This window comes from Telopea speciosissima, chromosome 1, assembly GCF_018873765.1.
Source record: "Telopea speciosissima isolate NSW1024214 ecotype Mountain lineage chromosome 1, Tspe_v1, whole genome shotgun sequence".
NCBI classification, from domain to species: Eukaryota; Viridiplantae; Streptophyta; class Magnoliopsida; order Proteales; family Proteaceae; genus Telopea; species Telopea speciosissima.
The window spans coordinates 14,382,350-14,401,711 of record NC_057916.1 but is presented as its reverse complement, the minus strand read 5'-3'; the positions used below and the strand labels follow the sequence as shown (position 1 = coordinate 14,401,711).

General features: G+C 38.5%; 1 protein-coding gene across 1 annotated transcript; it reads left to right on the top strand.

The window, feature by feature from the left end:
- Positions 1-283: 283 nt before the first annotated feature.
- LOC122662093 (probable inositol transporter 2) lies at positions 284-976 on the top strand. The gene is made up of 3 exons (XM_043857688.1): positions 284-451; positions 564-671; positions 842-976. The coding sequence occupies exons 1-3, from the start codon at positions 314-316 to the stop codon at positions 974-976; spliced, it is 381 nt and encodes a 126-aa protein (XP_043713623.1). The 5' UTR covers positions 284-313.
- The last annotated feature ends 18,386 nt before the right edge of the window (positions 977-19,362 follow it).

Here is a 19,362-nt window from a genome sequence, read left to right as displayed (position 1 = left end):
AAAATACATATGGAAAGAAAACTCATGGGTTTGGGTATTGGGGTTTTGAAAGGGGCTTTAATCAATGTTATTTAACAACCCACAAACCACACCTCTATGGTCGATGTACCTATCCTCGACGACTTCTCTAGAGTCACGGTCAACAATCTTGTGGGATGGCTTGAGTATCATGGTCCACAGTTCACGAGCGTACTCCGCTCCCGGTTCTACATAAAAGGTTCAAACCAGACCGGTGGTCAGACCGAGTTTTAAACCGGGTTTTGGGCACGGATTTAACATCGTTGGTCGTATTTTTGTGGGTCTCGGTGTTGGTATGGCATCGATGACATCTCCATTATACATCTCAGAAGCTTCTCCTGCTAAAGTCCGAGGTGCCTTGGTTAGTACCAATGGTTTCCTTATAACAGGAGGCCAGTTTCTGTCTTACCTGATCAACTTAGCATTCACCAAGGTAATTAAGCCATAATACTGTAAAGTAGTAGTAATGATCTGGTCTTGTTTCTTTTGGTTTAGTGTTAATAGACAAGACAACTTTAACTAACCCATCAGATTTGATGTTTCAGGCTCCTGGGACATGGAGGTGGATGCTTGGAGTTGCAGGGTTACCAGCTATGTTTCAATTTGCACTAATGTGGTTTCTTCCAGAGTCACCACGCTGGCTTTATAGAAAGGTTCACACTTATTTTTATTCCCAGTTATTTTCGAGTTCTTCAAATGAGACCTTTTCAAACAATTTTTATACTGTTATATATCTAGATAAGTTGAAACTTGAGCTCCAATTATCTGCAGATGATTAAGAAAACCAATTTTTTGCTTCTTGTGTATTTATAATGTTATACAGGGAAGGGAAGATGAAGCCAAAGCCTTACTCAAAAGAATCTACCCCGTGGATGAGGCTGAAATGGAGATACAAGCTCTGAAAGAGTCTATTGAGACAGAGATCAATTGCACTACTATAGGTGCAAATCTTACCTAACCGTGTGTAGGATCAATCTTTTGAATGAGCTTTTATCACATTTGATGTAGCACCACCCCTTCTGAATTTCTGCAAAATGGGTTGTCCCCAAATATTAGGGTTTGTCAATTTGTTTATCGATGGGATTAGAGATAAAAATTAGGGTTTATCGATTGGGCTTACCTTTAGTTTAGCCGGATAGCATTTAAAAGAATATGGCCGGAGCTAACCGCTAACTTGTACGATGATGTTCTCTGCTTCCGCCGGAGAAAGAAGATAACGGATGTGTTCGAACAAAAAGAAGAAGAGATACGTTTTCTCTCTCTTTTCTCTCTATTTGTTTTCTCTTGTTATTAGGAGGGGGTATTATTGGAATATTATAAATATAAGGGCAGTTTGGGGTTTAAACGAATATAATTAGGGTGATGTCATCACTTAACAGCCCTTTTTAACGGCAAGGGTACGGTTGATAGAATCTTGGGAATGCAGGGGAGGGGAGAGTCATTTCTCAAAACCCAGGAGAGGGGTTTGTCATTAGACCATAATCGAGGGGAGGGGGGAGTAATTTACTCTTAAATCTAAGTAGATATAAGAAAATTGTCCACTTTTAGTAGGTTGAGTAGCTAAAGACAAGTAAAGTTGATTTTGTTTTACACATACTTGTCTTGTAAACCTATATTTTTTGTTATTGTATTGATTTTTTTTTTTTTGTATGAAGAAGAACTTTATTAAGAAAAGGAAACATGCTACAGCACAAGGTTAGAGAAATCTAACCTTTTTGGTATGAACTCTGCTAAATCTAAATAGATTTAAGAGATTGTCCACTTTTTTTAGGATGAGTAGGTAAAGATAATATTGAATCAAAATATGAGAGGGTAGAGAATGAAAATTTATCCTCTCAAGTGCAGTGTACTATCCAATGCACCACACTATAATCCAATCGTCCACCCAACACTTGAGAGGATAAAAAGATGACACTGTCCATGTTTTTACAATTGAATTTTAAGTATGGTACAACACACTTGAAAGGATGAAAATCCGTAAGAATTCCTTGCTTGACTTATTTTATTGTTTATTTAAAAAATAATAATAATTAAAACATTAATATGAAAAGAATGGAGAGAATACCATAGTTGCTCAAAGAACCTTCTCCCTTCAACAAAAAAAAAAAAAAAACTAATTAAAATCAAATGGTATCAAGTATCAACCACTAAGGTTCGTTATTATTTATTTATTTTGATAGAAAAAAAATTTATTTTTTCAAACGTGAAAGTTAATTACTGGCAGAATGGAATTGGCCAGACAAGGCTTTCCTAATTAAAGGAATCTGCAATAAATTTTATTTAAATTATTTATTAATGGCAGAGAATCGCAGCATTGCTTGAGCACGATGTGACCATGTTGTCAACAGTTGGATTTTGATCTAACGGACAGTGGCAGCCTCTTCTATTTACAGAAATACCCCTCCAATGCTTTTCCAAAGTATTTATTATTTAAACAATTAAGTTGACTGAGCCCTCGAACGCGATGGTCTTTTATTCATTCTCCTCCGCTTGCCAAAGATTATGAAGTTGACGGACAATGATCGGAAGTTTCATCAGACGATCAGTAGTTGACCATCCTTCGACCTTCGTGTATCAATGTTACACCCTCACTCATGTTATTCTACGTCAACCCTACCCTGTCACAGTAGACCAAGGTTCTAAAACTCGGTTTCGACTAGGTTTCGATCAGTCAAAAAACGAGTTCGTCTTGGTTTCGACCATATCTCGGTCAAAACTTTGGATTTTCTCCAGACTGATTCGAACCTTGATTTTGAAGCCCAGAAGTTGGTTTTTTGTCCTGATTCTTATTGTGCTATCTATTTTTGACATTTTAAACTCAATCCATGCATTAGTTTCACATAGAGAACACTATAAATACTACTTGTGGTTTTGATCCAAGTTTGATACTGTATATTGTTCTTGGACATGGTATCAAATAAGGTTTGACCGGAACATAACTCCTTCAATATAAATGAGATTTAAGCAATCTTGGATTTGTTATAAAGCTTTATTTTGATAGCTTTCCAATAAGTCCAAGATTGCTTAAATCTGATTTATATTGAAGGAATTATGTACCGGTCAAACTTAATTTGGTGTGCGCGAATGCTGTCAAAATCACTCTAAATGAAAATATTTTTTTGAACATCAAAACAAATGAATATGTTACCTCATTTTTTGTTTTTAGCAATGTTTTGCCATATTGACATTTATGAAATTTTTAGATTTGAGAAAAACCCCAGCATTAGAAAGTTGAAAATTGCACTTACTGTTGAAAAACTAGTTTTTGTTCTTGAACTGAGGGTTGACTTTTTTTTCTTTTGAAATTTGATTTTTAACTATTTTTATTAGAATCAAATAGGGGGTATTTGCTTATTTATGAATAATATCTTAAGTAAATGAACTTAAATGATATTAAGCATAACTAAGTGTCTGTCCTGGTTTCTGACAGTTTCTAGCATTAATACCTGTCTGTCCAAGTTTCGAGCCAAGTTTCTCCTAGTTTCGATAGGCATATGTGTTGAAACCACAGAAATATGGTCGAAATTGGTCGAAACAATCGAAACCCAGTCGAATCCAGGGATTTTATAAAATCCCCCTTCAACTCGTCTCGGAAACCTGGGAAACAGAGTTAACTCGATAGTTTCGACTGGTTTCGATCAAGTTTTTGTTCCATGCCTGAGAACTCGACATGTGGAAGAAGCTTCATTCAACGATACAAGCTGAATGCAAGGCAGATTTTTTTCTTTCTTCTTGAGCTTGGCACCATTGAATATCACAACTTCCACGTGTCAAGTTCTCAGGACCGCATTGTAGTGCACTGTAAAATTAGGGCACTATAGAATAGGACTGCAACAGGGTCGAGTTTTATGAAACCCTAGCCCGACCATGAGTCCCCTTAGTTAGGCCCGGGCCAGACCCAACCCTAACTCAAGGCCTGAAAATCCAACTCTAACCCGCCCTCAGGGTCGGGCCAGGCTGACCTTGACTGGCCCTGAACATGGGGAAAGGGAAGGAAATGCATGGGCTGGAATGGGCCGAGGAGAAAATTATCAATTTTACATAAAACAACACTATAATAAAATGCATTATATCAGTTATTATATTCATATATAATATATTATATAACAAAATGCGGTTGACGTTTATCAACATATTTTTTTAGTATAACTTAAAACAGGGTCGGAGCGGGGCGGGCCAGGCTTAACCCAAGGCTTCAACCCTGGTCCGACCCGACCCTAACTCAGGGCCAGAAATTTCTAGCTCTGACCTGCACTCAGGGCCAAATATCTCAGCCTAGGCTCTGTTCGGGCTTAGGGTGAGTCAGGATGGGTTCGCGCCGACAGGGTCAAACTTGCATCCCTACTACATAATAAGTCCACCCAATGCCTTAGGGTTTTAGGTTGGACCCCCAAGTTGCATTTCTCGTGTTTCTCCACTTTAGTTAACATATAAGACATAGAAATTAAATTTTATTCATGAGAACAAATTGGTACAACACGAGGATAAAGCATAACAGCCATAGCAACTCTATAACAACATTACAAGGGATATTATATATCCCAAGAAATTGAAACATATCATAAGTAAAACAGCAAGTAAGAATCGGAGAACCATAGAAAAATAGGAACGAAACACCAAATAACATAATTGGAGAGAAAACTCCTTGTTGCCATAAGATACCCTTGACAAATTCCTCTTGATCATCTTCTTTAAAATCCTCTTTCAATATAGCCTATCAAGTAATGAAGTTCCCACCTGCTTTTGGGTGTCTTTTATCTCCGAGTACTCTTCTAATCCTTTCAAAAATTGTGGCGAGATCCATCCAACACATAGCATGAGAAACCATTTACATATAACTGTTTTTATTACTAAAGAATGTGGAATCGACCTAGAATACATTCCAAGAATGCATATCAAACACAACCTTAATGTGTCCATCAAGATCAGGATGCCATCACATAATGCTACTGCCGATTAGGGGGACTAAGCTTGTACCGAATGATCCTACAACCAACACAGTTGCAAACAAATCTAGAAATTTTTTGAGCGACATGTCTCGGCCATCCTATTAAAAAAATATATATATCAAAAACAGAGAGAGGCCAAGGAAAATAAGTAAAAAAGAAAAATCAAGTCAAATCAGTGTATCACAAACAACCAAAATTTGACTTAGAATGGAACTTTATTTCATGACGAATTGACGATGGAAGAGAGAAATTTTAACCGAAATTTATTTATGAGAAATTTTTTTTTTAAATCTACGAGATCAGAAAAAAAAAATTACAAAACAGTTAGATTTGCATGGTTTCGGTATACACTGTTACCATACCGGTCAAACATTAACCAAGATCAGGTGGTACGATCCAGACTCTCCAGCCCAATTCTACCCTTTCTTGATTTATTTATTTATTTTTAATCAATGGAGAAAGACATAAATGAAAAAAATAATTAACGAAAATGAAATTAAATAAGAAAGGCAAGAAGACAAATGAATAATAATACATAAAAGGGAAAATAAGGCCACATGTCTACGTGGTGGGTGCCTAGGCTTAGACACAGCAAAGGCGAAATGACTGTCCATCCCGTTATGAAATAAAAAAACCCCATCTGTATTGAATTCTCTTACTCGCATTCTCATTGGGCCCGTGCTAATATAGGGACCGTGCAGCTTTGTACATAAAAATAGGAGAAAATAAATTAAGGTTCACCCATTGCAATAATTATCATTTATTAAATTAATTATTATGTTATTAATTAATCTAATTGATGCATGGACTAGTATTCGAGTAAAGGGTAGTGGTTTCTGTTTGATTTTTTAGATTTCTATTCGGTTTAGAACTACAGTTTTACGGTACAAATCAAAATCGAACTGAAAAGAGAACCTATAAAACCAAAATCGGATAATTTTTCTGGGGTACGATTCGGTTCAATCATAAACAGTCGGTTTCGATTCCATTTTGACACCCTTACCAGTAAATTGTGGTTTACAACCCCCCCCCCCCCCCCCCCCCAAAGAAAAAAAAAAGAAAAAAAAAGGAGTACATTGTGAAAGGGTGGTAGGAGTTGAGTGTAGTAATGTAGTATTAGAGTTCCATAAGGGTTCTCTTATTAGTCATTGTAAAGTTTGTTTTTTTTCCGAGGAGGAAACAGATTTTGTAGGTGGGTTGATTTGATATGATTTTGATTTTAATTTCAAATTGATTTCATAAAATAATTAACAATTACATTTTTTGTTCAAAAAATTGAAATTGTTTTGATTGCATTAATCTGAAATATTGAATAAGAAATCCATTTTGCAAAAAATTCAATTTTTGAGAATTGATTCTCTATATATCTCTAGAAGGTGGTTGGAGTGGTGGGGGAAGGAAAGTGGTGGTGGAATAGAATGAGTTTGCCTTTGTTGTCTTACTTGTCGTCGCTGTTGTTGTTGTTGCTGCTGCTGCTGCTTTCGTATTGATAGTAGAATTGAATAATTATCCAAAAAGGGTCCGTGCCCAGATCCGAATCTCTTGCTGCGATAACAGGCGCAGCAAAGATCGTAGGCACTGTTAGCTTTTAAGATGCAATCACCACAAGTGAAATATACGCCCTTAATAAAGGATCTACACCCATCACACCATACCTGCCTTGTTTGAGTAATGTAGAAGAAGACTTTAACTTCCTCAAAATCAAGAAACCCGTTTCGGTCCCTATCAATTTCGAAGAATAAGTTGGGATCATACATGTACCCATTCTTTTTTAGGAAATAATCAAATTCTATGATACTTAATTATCCACCCATCTCCATCCACATCCATGCTCCTAAACAAAGCTTTCAGCACACTTCTTAAGCTCAACTGGACCAGCTTCATAAAAAGCTAAGGCAGCCTCACGTATCTCTTCCATCTCTCTCTCTTACTCTCTCACTTGTCTGTGTATGTGTGTGTTGTGGTATGAAGGTCTCTCTAGGACTTTTTTATATTTGCAGATCGAGGTCCACAAGAAAATTTGCAGTCAATCAATAAAAACAAAATGCCGGAAATGATGGGGGAAATTTAATTTGGAGAAAAGTCATCGTAAGACAGAAGATAGGTCAAGATTCAAGAACCACGCAGAGTAGACCCACTCCTACATAAGTAGATCGAGCGAAACATGGCAGTGCTTTCTTAGACAAGAGAGTGTCGCCAAAACCACTTTAAGAAGACTTCCAAGTCTTTTGGGATTGGCTTGTAGTTTGTGTGATTATCAAAAGAAATTGCACCTATCGATCACATTCTTGTTATTAGTGAAGCCTGATCTTAGTCCAGAAAGTGTTGTGGCAATTCTTTGGCGGGTCGTTTCACTTTTGAAACGTGCCAGAATGGCCTAAAATTACATACATCAATGCCGTTGGGATTGACACCTATAGAGCTCGTCGAGACCTTCAAATCGATATGTACTTCAACATATGTTGGGTTCTGGTCCGAACTAGACCGGATGGGTTTTTTAGTCTGCAAGGGTAGTTCTATACTTTTCTGGGTTAGGGTTATCTTATAAGTGTGTCCTTATCTCTTTGAGAGTGGGTGAGATCTGGGGGTTTTGTAATTCTTTGCTTTAGAGAATTAGTGAAACCATTTCTGTCGCTTGATCGTGAATGTAGCCTTCCTACTTGGGGGTGAACCACTTAAAATTCTTGTCTTGTGTGATAGTGTGTTTGTTCTCTCTTTATCTTCGTTTTCTTCTATAAAATCCCCATTTCAAGGCATTGTTTTTCTAACAATCCTATCTGTATTTGATCTTTTAACATTTATACCCAAAAGTCAGTTAACCTTTTAGGATTTGCGTATGGTTTGTGTGATTATCAGAAAAAAAAAAAGAGTAGATTTTCAAGTTCTTTCCTGATGAAATAAGCAGGAAAATTTTTTCTTGTTGCCCATTTCACACGCACAGAAATAGAATCTTGCCAAAATGTGTCATTCCTTCTGATTAAAAGGATATTTTAAAAATATATGAAAACTTAGGGGGTATTTGCCAACCCATAGGGGAAGGGGATTATTCCTTTTCAATGCATGCGATTGTGGGTAGCAAGAAAAATTTTTCTGAATAAGTCTACCATCCACGCAAATAAGTCCTCATTCTCACAAGTTGTTTTCGGAGCCAGGGGACCTCATCCAAGTCCACTCGCCAATACTGTTTTTCTTGTAAATGTAATCTCAAACGGCATTTTGAAAAAAACTAAAACCTAAGAGGATATTTAAGAACCCAAAAGAAAGGTGAATTATTCTATTTCTTTGGCTCCGAACCCAAGTAACAGAATAGTTCCTCCAACCTGGGTAGCAGCAAAAGATTTTTGGGTGAAGTTGTGGACTTGTGGTGCTGTGAACACCACATAACTCTCTCTCTCTCTCTCTCTCTCTCTCTCTCTCTCTGTGTCTCTCTCTCTTGTATGACGTGTAATTCCTTCTTCCCATTGAAAATAGATAGATTATCGTCCTAGTATATATGAGGTGTAGATCCTCCTTTTCATGTGCAAGTGAAATAGATCGGTCATTCAGTCATCACATAGGTTTAGGAATTGGAATTGGAATCATAATCGCTCGTGATTGATGTTGATACCTGATACACCCATTCTTACTCAACCAAAAGAGAGGCAACAGGCGTCCACCACGAACGTCAGGTCGGCCATAACCTAAGGATAATCCAAGTACACAAGTGGAAAGCCATTTCAAGAGGAGCCGGGAATGACCCGGTCTCGAGACGGCTTACATTCAGTAGGTTCGATGAGAAGATCGGCAGAGCGCAAACCGAACCGAGCTCATTATGACCGAGGTTCAACACATTCGGTGATGACGGGACCACTTCACCCAAGTCACACAAACCGCATTAGCTAGGGTCACGCGTCTGGGGTGATCCTCCGAGACAGGTGTCAGCCCAAACAAGGCTTCACCTCCGCATTTTCTAGATCGGAGCAACAGTCTACCATCGACAAAAGCCTATGACGGTCCTTGGCACAGAAACTATAAATAGCCAGGTATGTCACAGGTAAAAGGGACTTTTAAACTCTGTTTTCTAAATTCTAGAGTTATCTATGTGAATGATCTGACTTAAGCATCGGAGCTCACTCCGCCGGCTCAGACCGGCACTTCATTAGTCCGAGCTTGTTGTTTCGCAGGATGATTCGCAACTCCAGAGAAGTAAAGCTCAGATCGTGTAGTAACAATACCCAATCGATCAATGGATATCATTTACTAGCAAGGATTAACCAATCCGGCCGATTCCAAGTTAAAAACTATTAAAAGAAAAAAGGGAAATTTTCATGGATTCTCCTTGCAGGTTGGTCGAATGGCACACACATCCCAAAAACTTTCAATTTATCAACCTTCTCCCCACGTTAAGCACCGTTAGATTAAAGTTGAAATGTCCATTTTAACCCCCTTACTTATATATAAAAGCCTCTCATTTTCATCTTCTTTGCTCTTCAAACAGTTGGAGTCCTGCAATTACTCAGAGGAAGGCGACTATCACTTGCAGCAAAGCGGTTCATGATACGGCTAGCAAGCTTCGTAAAAAATACCTGAATCACCATGGATTTCAATAGCCATGGAACTCAGCTCAATAGTAGCCTCCCCTTCAACGTTACAGGCAGCAACAACATATTCTACTTGAATTGCTCCAATGCTTTTCTAGGATCACTTCTTGATTGCTCGTCGATGAGCCTCTGTCACGCTTACATAAACGCAACATCGGAGGCGGCAGCGTGTGAGCAAGCTCACTTCCGCTGCTGATTCAGGGCAGGGGATTCTATCACCTCTTATTCCATATGGGAAGCAGTTTTCTATCCAAGAGTGTAGAGTATGACCTACGCCAGCACTCCCATGTGTCTACATCTCTCCTCCTCAATACAACATTACTAGAGGAAATTAACCTAAATTGAGAACAAGAGAAACACAGGAACGAAACACCAAGTAATAGAATCACAAGCCAACCCCAAAATAGCAGGAGACAAACATTCAATGTTGCAATAAGATCCAGAAACCATCCTGTACTACTGCCATATATGTTACCCGGCCGGCCACTTACAAACAACTCTTAAACAATTACAATTACATGCTCTCTGCACTTTTATACAACTCTACACATAAACATAAGACGTACTTTTATCTCAAGTACTACGAATTTTTATCCTCTCAATTACACTGTCCGTACTTGATGTCAAATACATCTAATAGAGGGAGGTGGACCCCACATGGATCCCACCTCAAGCAGTGTGTTTGGGCAGGGAGTAGGATAGTCATTTCTGCCTCCTCTGGTAGATGTACTTAACATCAAGTACGGCAGTGTAATTGAGAGGATAAAGATCCCAAGTATTACTACTCTTTCTAATTAATTATTTCTAAAATTGCAAGACATACGGAATCATTTATTTCTACATCGAAAAATGCCTCTTAAAACCCAATCTTGGCGCTGGCGATTACATCACATAATGCTACCACCGCTGCTGGCTAGGTTTGTATCCAAGGTGAATCCATTGTTGAACAATTGTACAAGTTGATCCAACTCCACGTCTCGGTCACCATATTTATAAAAAAAAAAAAACAAAAAACAAAAAACAATACGGTAGGTAGAGCCATCGATACCAAGATTATGAACCTTATTACGAGAGAGAAAGAGAGAGAGAATCTTACAATAGAATAGAAAAGTGAAAAAGAAATTTAAAAAAAAAACAAAAAACCAAAAAAAAACATAATTTATTTTGTAATTACATTTTTTATCTCGTAGATCTAGGCAATTTTCCCTTAATTCATCTAATGGAATACAATGACTATGAGATATGGATGGTTATGGTCTACTATTTGTTTATGCCTAATAGTATCAGTCAAACATTAGCTAGGATCGGGAGCAAAGATCGTAATCTCGGATCGCCTGATTTTGGCCAAATCGAATTGATGTCAGCCAAGAACCTAATACCTATCCGATCCAGCCAATTCCAAGATTACGAACCTTGATCGGGAGGTATGAGTCGATGCTTATTGGGACTAGTTCAAACTCTCCAACCTTTGGGTGTAAACCGTTAGGCTTTCCTAAAGCCTGGCATGTAGACAATAACATTTGGTCGGTCAGTGACCAAATTGAGCTCCTCTCCCACGTGGCACGGTGTGCAACGCACATCGTGCGGCTGGGGAGGCCTCGATCCACATGCCAGTGCATCGGAATATGTGAGGCCGTGTGGATCGGAGTTCCCTAGCAGCATGATGTGCGCTGCACACCGTGTGGCGTACAAGTGCATTGGAGAGGAGCCGGATCCTCAATGACCGGGCCTTAAACGGGCTTGTTTTTATCGAGCTAGCACGGGTTTGACACTCTTCTACACTTCAGTCATTACCATCCTCAAGCCAGGACCCTAAACTCCAAAATTGATTGATCCCTGAACTAAAGTGAAGATTGGTCCATTGAACCTCAAAGCTCTCTCTCTTTCAAAAAAGACCAACGATTTCATACAAGGCCATCTAGGGCTGCAACAGGGTCAGGTTGGGTCGGGCTTTTTGAAACCCCAGCCCAACCCTGAGTCCCCTTATCTAGGCCCAAACCCGCCCTGACCCTGACTCAGGGCCTTAAAACCCTGACCCTAACAGGGCCAAGCCCAACCCAAACTCGCCTTGATTGGCCCTGATTGGGCAGGGTCGGGCCGAGTTAGCCCTGATTGGCCCTGGCCCTGGCCCTGGCCCTGACCGTGACCGACCTGACCCTGACCTTGACCCTGACCTCTTTATTATCATATAAAAAATAATAATAAAGAGATTTTTATATGATAGTCAAGAAGAGGGAGAAAAAACAAATAAAAAATTCTGATTCACAGACTACATTCTCCATCTAAGCTGTCACAACTCACAAGCAACACAAGAGCTGAAAAGAGAAGATATACAAGGGGGTTTCGGCTATTCCTTCCAACCGAGAGAACCAAGCCTGTTAGGCTGTTAGAGTAGTAGCAGGCTAGCAGCAGATCTACACTGCAAAAAAAAAAAAATAATAAAGAGATTTTTATATGAAAGTCAAGAAGAGGGAGAAAAACGAATAAAAAATTCTAATTCACAGACCACATTCCCCATCTTAGAGAACCAGATATAAATTAAATGCACAATTTGAATGAAATGAAAGAGATTCTTACAGGAATGTAATTGCTGCAAGAGAGAGTCGGCGAGGGAGGGATCCTTAAGGAAACTGCCGCTGCAATTGATCGAAAATGGAGAAGAAGAAGAGGAACCGAGTCGTTGCCGCTACAACCGAACGGAGATGGAGAAGAAGAGGAGGAACCGAGTCGTCACCGTCGCCGTCGCCGTCACCGTTGAGGAGTTGAGGCTTTGAGTCTTATAAGAAGGTTCGCCGGCGATCGTAGATCGGAGATGGAGAAGAATAAGAAGATGATTGGGGTTTGGGGGAGGCTGTGGCTGCTACTCTGCTAGGGTTCGAATAAAATGGGAAAAGAATAGGTTAAGAGAATGAGATTCGTTTTAACTTTTAACTTTTAAGACTTCTTTTTTTTTTGTTAGAATTTTAACTTTTAAGATTTTTCACTTGCTTAGTTGCTTAAGCGCAAAAAAAAAAAAAAATTCACTTGCTTTGGGGTTTTTTAAATAAACTATTATTAACTTTGAGTTTTGGACTGGTTTCTAAAAAAAAGAGTTTTTGATCGGTCTGGTCATTTTAAAATTTGACATTTAAATCCTACATGGACAATTGAACCTGGTTTTGACTCGATCAAGACGAGTCACCTAAGTTGATTAAAAAATTATAAAATCTGATCAAGTGTCATAGACTCATGGACATTCGTCAATTGTCAATCTTAGAAAATGACTAGACCCGGTGTTGGTCAGTTTAAATTTCCCTTGAATAGGTGATTTTGTTCTAATCCAAAAAATAAATAAAATTATTGAGTTAAGTCATTTATGATTAGTTCTCTCTTACTCTTGCTCTTTGCTTCTGTGACATACTAACATCAGTAAGTACTAAGTAGTAACATCTATGTCTTACTTTCCTCGATTTCCCCTGATGCTATGGAGGTTGATGCCTTGATGGGTATAGACTATAGAGTATAGAGTATAGACGTATAGTACTATAGTAAAGCACTAAAGGTCTAGAGCTAAACCAAATATGGTTCTGAATCGACCTAAGTCGCAATTTTATTAATTCAATTCTCTATTGACATGGTTTAATTTAGTATTTTACTGTGGATAAGTTCTGATTCTTCACCGACGACATTGTTGTCTAGGCGTCGCCTTGTAGATCAAGGTTCTCGACTTCTCACATTTCTTATGTGTTTTCATTTTTTCTTTCTTCTTCTTCTTCTTTTTTTTTTTTTTTTTTTTTTTTTTTTTACAAATATAGTAGGAAAATCATGTCTTATTGACATGACTCGTCTTTCAAGGGGAAAAAAAAAACCCTAGTGAGTCGACCTTGTAAAACTCGGTCAAGATGAGTCACATTTTTTTATTTTTTAATGTTATAAACATGATTATATATGATTATATTTATGGCATTATATGACTTGAACAATTTATGACCCTCGTTGCTATTGGTCGTTTGTCAAGTTTATGACTCAGGTAAAATACCGAGTCTTATTTAACTCGACTTGGGTGACTCACCCCAAGTCAAAACCCGATTTTCCAGCTATGCTTTAAATTTAAAGTTTAAATAATTACTATTTTTTTAAAAGGTTTATGTCCATTTGATGAAGTGTAGCCGTACAGATTTTTGTGTGTGAGATTCATGGGATCATCCACTATTCCACTTTCCATTCTTTAATTGAAAAAAAAAATCTTGAAACAAAAAAGGGCAACAAAATACAAAGGCTGGATAGCCCTAATTGCAGCCTTGCGGGAAGGTTTTTGGACAAAATATTTTGCATCGGAATAATTGTCTCCATTTAAGAATTAATTAATTTGGTTTTTCTTTTGCATTGCGATGTACTGATGTTGCTTTGCATTTGCATGTTGGAATAATTGTCTCCATATAATATATATATTATATTATTTATATAATATATATAATGTACTTAAAAGTCTAATTTATGAACCCTTATTAGTTGTTATTTGTTACATTAATAATTTCTTATATAATAGAATATCATATTATCATTATACATAATCAGGGTCAAAATCAGGGTCTAGATCAGGGGTCATCATCAGGGCCAAGACCAAGGTCAAAATCAGGGCAAAGATCAAGGTCAAGATCAGTGCCAAGATCAAGGTCAAAATCAGGGCCAAATTCAAGGTCAAGATCAGGGTCAAAATCAGGGTCAAAATCAGGGCCAAAATCCGGGTCGGGCCGACCCTAGGCCTCAACCCTGACCCGACCCGGCCCTTACTCAGGGTCAGGAATTTTTTACCCTAACCCGCCCTCAGGGCCAGAAATCTTAGCCCAGGCCCTGTTCGGGCTCAGGGCGGGTTCGGGCCGACAGGGCCAAACTTGCTATGAAAACAGTCATCTTCAAAAAATAATAGACTATAGAGATCCTTGGGATGTTAAAATTAAAAATTAAAATAAATAAATAAAGAAAAAAAAAAGTTAAAAAATAAAAAAAAAACTGATAAGATTTAATAAAGAATAAAAAACATTCCTTTGATACCAGCTCCTCTCCTCAGGGCATCCAAGGACTGGGTTGTGCCGCACATATCTTGACGCATGCTCAATTAACCATCGGGATGTGTGTGGTACGGTCCAACACCTAGATACCCCCGGGCACTCCCTAGGCTTCCTGTTGAGGAGCTCAAGCCAATCGAGGAAGGGTGGGTAGGGACTGAGTGTAGTAATGTAGTAATGTAAAGTATTAGAATTGATAAAAGGTATAATTTTATGAAGCTAACCTTGCTCGTAATTTGGGTTTGTTGTACTACCGGTGGTTGCTGCTGCCGCATCTGCTCTTTCAGTACTAAGTTTAGATATGAATAATTATCGAAGAAGGGTCCGTGGCCAGATCCGAATCTCTTGCTGCTGTAACAAGGGCAGCAAAGATCGTAGCTGTTGTTACCTTTGAAGAAGCAATCACGGCAAGTGAAATATGTACCCTTAATAAAGGATTTACACCCATCACACCATGTACTCCTTGCTTGAGTGATGTAGAAGAAGACTTTAACTTCATCCAAATCCAGAAACCCGTTTCGATCCGTATCAATTTCGGAGAATAAGTTGGAATTATAACGGTACCCGTTCTTTTTCAGAAAATCTTCAAATTCTTTGATACTTATCCACCCATTTCCATCCGCATCCACGCTCTTAAACACGTTTACAGCCTTCTGCTTTAGCTCAACTGGTCCACCTTCATAAAAAGCAAGGGCCGCCTCACGTATGTCTTCCATCTCTCTCTCTCTCTCTCTTCTCTCTCTCTCTCTCTTCCTACGTCTTCAAGAGCCTACAGTTCACACAACAAATCTTATACGCCTGAGAGAGGGAGAGAGACCAGATAACTAGAGAGAGAGATATAGAGCCATACCTGTGACCTGATCGACAAAGCCCTAAACCCAGAAATCTCAGCTCCAAAAAAACCCTGAAATCCAAAAATTGAAAACCTAATTAAAAAATCCTAAATCATAGAGAGAGAGAGACCAGATAACGAGAGAGATAGAGGGACAGAGAAGAAGTCATACCTTATTCAACGATTTGCAGGTTTCCAAGGAGCGACGGCGGTTGAAGGCTCCAGTGTTTTTCACGTTTTCGAATTAGGGCAGCCCTGAAATCCAAAAATTGAAATCTGAAAAAAAAAACCCCTAAATCATAGAGAGAGAGAGGGAGAGAGATCAGATATCGAGAGAGAATAGAGACACAGAGAAAAAGCCATACCCTCTTCAACGATTTGCAGGTTGCCAAGGAGCGACGACGGCTGAAGGCTCGAGTGTTCTTCGCGTTTTCGGCCTTCTTTACGATCGAGGATCCATTCCTAATCAATGGCAACTTGAAGAAGCATGCCAACTGTGGTCGTCTTTCCGTCTTTCCTACCTACCTCTCCACTCTCTCTATCAATAATGCTCCTCCTCACCTAGGTCAGCATTCTAATAAGAATCTAATTACTTCGCTACAACCTACGAGTACCTTGGTTACTCTATATATTCCAATTAATGGATACTTTTGAAAATGCTGCAGTCAAATTGGATTCTATAGTAGGATGTACATGTGGGTCTCATCAGGATTCAGGACACAAATAAATGTCTGTTCACACACTAATTCACTTGAGCCCTAATACAGTATGGTTGATGACTCATCAAAGGATAACCTTGGCTCTAAACCCGTGGTGACTGATTGTGCGCAGTCCCCCGGGGGTAGCAATGAGATTTTTAAGTTGGAATTGTCAAGGGATTGAGAGACCGTTTACTATTCAGGTCCTTTCTCGATTCCCCCATTTTGATGAACTGAAAAATCGGGGGCAAGAGGACGCGAATAGAAAATGTATGTTATCAGCTACACATGGATTGTACGTCTCTTCAATGTGGAACCAATTGCTAACTTCCACCAAATAGATTGGCACTACTTTGAAGGAATCATATCAATGTTGAACTTTTGTATACTTTTGATAGAATTTTGGATACAATAATATTAGGTGATGCTAAGTAATTGTTGATGGGGATTTTCACCAATAAATGATAGAAATAACGAGACTAAAGTCCATATCCTCTTTGTTTTTGGCATTTGCCTTACCGCCATAGTTGTCAAGGCATCGCTTAGGAGCAGGCCCTTTTAGACTCCTTGGATGCTTTGCTAGTGTCGCTCTACGTTTAGGCCCCCTCAAACACTTTGGGTCATCTAGACGCTGTGTCAATTATGATATGAACTATTTAAGATGTCACACTAAAATTGGGTTTGAAGATGGTAATTTATATACCAACGTTAGAAACAATTACTTGAACACCCCCTGTAGTTTATCATTAGATAATTGAGGTCAATCATAAATAAGGAAGATAAAATAGAGGATGATGTTTCACAGAGAATTAAAGTGGGATGGCTAAAGTGGAGAGGTGCATCCGGAGTGCTGTGTGATTGTCGTATCCTTTTAAAGCTTACAGGAAAATTCTATAGGACTGTTGTACAACCGACTATAATGTATGAGACAGAATGTTGGACAATTAAGAAGTATCATACTGAGAAGCTATGTGTATCAAAGATGAGGATGTTAAGATGGATGTGTGGAAAAACTAGGAAGGATAAAATAAGAAAAGAAAATTTTCACATACCATCCCTGAGGTATCACGTAAGTATAAACACCCCCCAGTTTTGAAAAATTCTACGTACCCCCTGAGGTTCATAAAAATTAACACATACCTCCATTCTGTTAATTTATGACTAACAACGTTAAAAACATGGGGTGCACTAACAAAATTGCCCTCATCTTCCCCAAATCGTTTAGGAAAAATTTCTGACTCGGAGTCAGGGTTGAGGCTTCGGGCTGAGCCCAGCCCGGCCCAGCCTAACCTTATTTTAAGTTATACTATAAAATACATATCAATATAATATATATTATAAACTTTAAACGTTACACACATTTTGTATATAATATATTCATAACATGTGATATAATATATTTTAGGGTAATTTACACATACCATCCCTGAGGTTTGACGAAAGGATAATTTTACCTCTCAGTTTTGAAAAATTCTGCATACCCTCCTTAGGTTTGCAAACAATAACAAATAAGTCCATTCCGTCAATTCATGACTAAAAGTGTTAAAAATAAAAGGTGAACTGACAAAATTACCCTGGCCAACAAAAATAAAAAAAACCTGCAACTCATCTTCTATTGGGGAAGATGAGTTGCAAGTTTCAAAACCCTTTCAACTCTTAAAGAATTTAGGATTTCAAATTAAGAAAAAATCCCAAATGATAATAGAACCTGGGCATTCTCCAGAAACCCCTTCACCAAATTTTTGTTCAACCTGTTCAACCACCATGATCCCGGGTTTTGAAACAATTTGAAACCCTATCATTTGGGAGGGCATGCATTTTTGGGGTTAGGACGACGAACAGAGTCACGACCTCAGCGAAGAAGACAACATCCATTAGTTAGGGTTCAATTTGGTTTTGGGAGTAAGAGAGTTTAGAGTTCAAAAGTAGGAGAAATCGTGGATCAGTTCGGTGGAGGAGATTAGGGTTTAGGGAGGAAGAGAGCTCTCCTAACCCAAACCCTCTCTGTTCTTCTGATCACTTCTCATCATCCTCTACCAGAAGCCGCAGCTTCGGACCCCTGAATTACTATCAAACTACACACGTCTTCTCTTTTCTTTGAGGTTAGGTTTCAGAATACTTCTTCTTCTCCCTTTTGATTTTGTCAAATTCTAATTGAATTATAATCTCACAGGATATCAAACCTCTGTTTTACTTCAAAAATGTTGGCGGTAGATTTCATGTTTTGTCAGGTATGTGTTGATGGAATTAGAATCGATTAATATCTTTTTGGATTATGAAATTGATTTTTTTTTTAAAATTAGTGTTTCTTCTTCTTCGTCTTGATCGAAGAAACTCTTTCACAGTTTGTCTCCGAATCCATGGCTACAACGAATTGTGGCGATACAAAAATATCCGGAGACTGCCGAGACGGCTCAGAAGCGTTGGTTCTTAAGATGAATGCTATTGCCGCAATCCTCACCGCCGGAATTATTGGTGTCGCAATTCGTCTCGTTGGAAAGAAATTTAAATTCCTATGCACAAATGGGGATTTATTCGTTGTCGCAGAGGCTTTGGCATAAAAGAACTCCAACAAACTCAAATCAGTTTCAGAAGTACCACCTAAGACAAGAAAATTCCCCCAAAATAGGAGTGCTGATAGTATATTTTCAAATCAGGGTACCGCAAGGGGCAATATGACAACCAAAACTGGGGTGCCATTAGGTGTTGATCTTCAACAATCCAACAAGAAAACCTCATACACACAGAATATATCAGCAGAAAACTCCATGTGCGGAGAGGAGATAACATCATGATTAAATCCATGTTTTCAAATTGATGCAATGGCCGGACACCACCATGAAAACTCTAAAAGAGACTCTCAAAACGTGGGAGAGATGAAACCCAGAAGATGAAGATGAAGAACAATTGAAGAAAATAAAGAGGTTTGAAACCTGCAACTCATCTTCCCCAATCGATTTGGGGAAGACGAGTTGCAGGGTGTTTTTTTTTTTTTTTTTCCTTTTTTTTACAAGTGTATTTTTGTCGGTTCACCTCTTATTTTTAATACTGTTAGTCATGAATTGACGGAATGGGCTTATTTGTTACTGTTTGCAAACCTCAAGGGTTACGCAAAATTTTTCAAAACTGGGAGATAAAATTATCCTTTCGACAAACCTCAGGGGTGGTATGTGTAAATTACCCTATATTTTATTATAGTGTTATTTTATGTAAAATTAATAATTTTTTCCTCGGCTT

Bases quoted from the DNA above. Each gene is read 5' to 3' on its own strand.
- LOC122662093 (XM_043857688.1), top strand. From the start codon at position 314: ATGGCATCGATGACATCTCCATTATACATCTCAGAAGCTTCTCCTGCT. The intron at 452-563 runs GTAATTAAGCCA...TTGATGTTTCAG, and splicing joins TCAACTTAGCATTCACCAAG to GCTCCTGGGACATGGAGGTG. The intron at 672-841 runs GTTCACACTTAT...AATGTTATACAG, and splicing joins CACGCTGGCTTTATAGAAAG to GGAAGGGAAGATGAAGCCAA.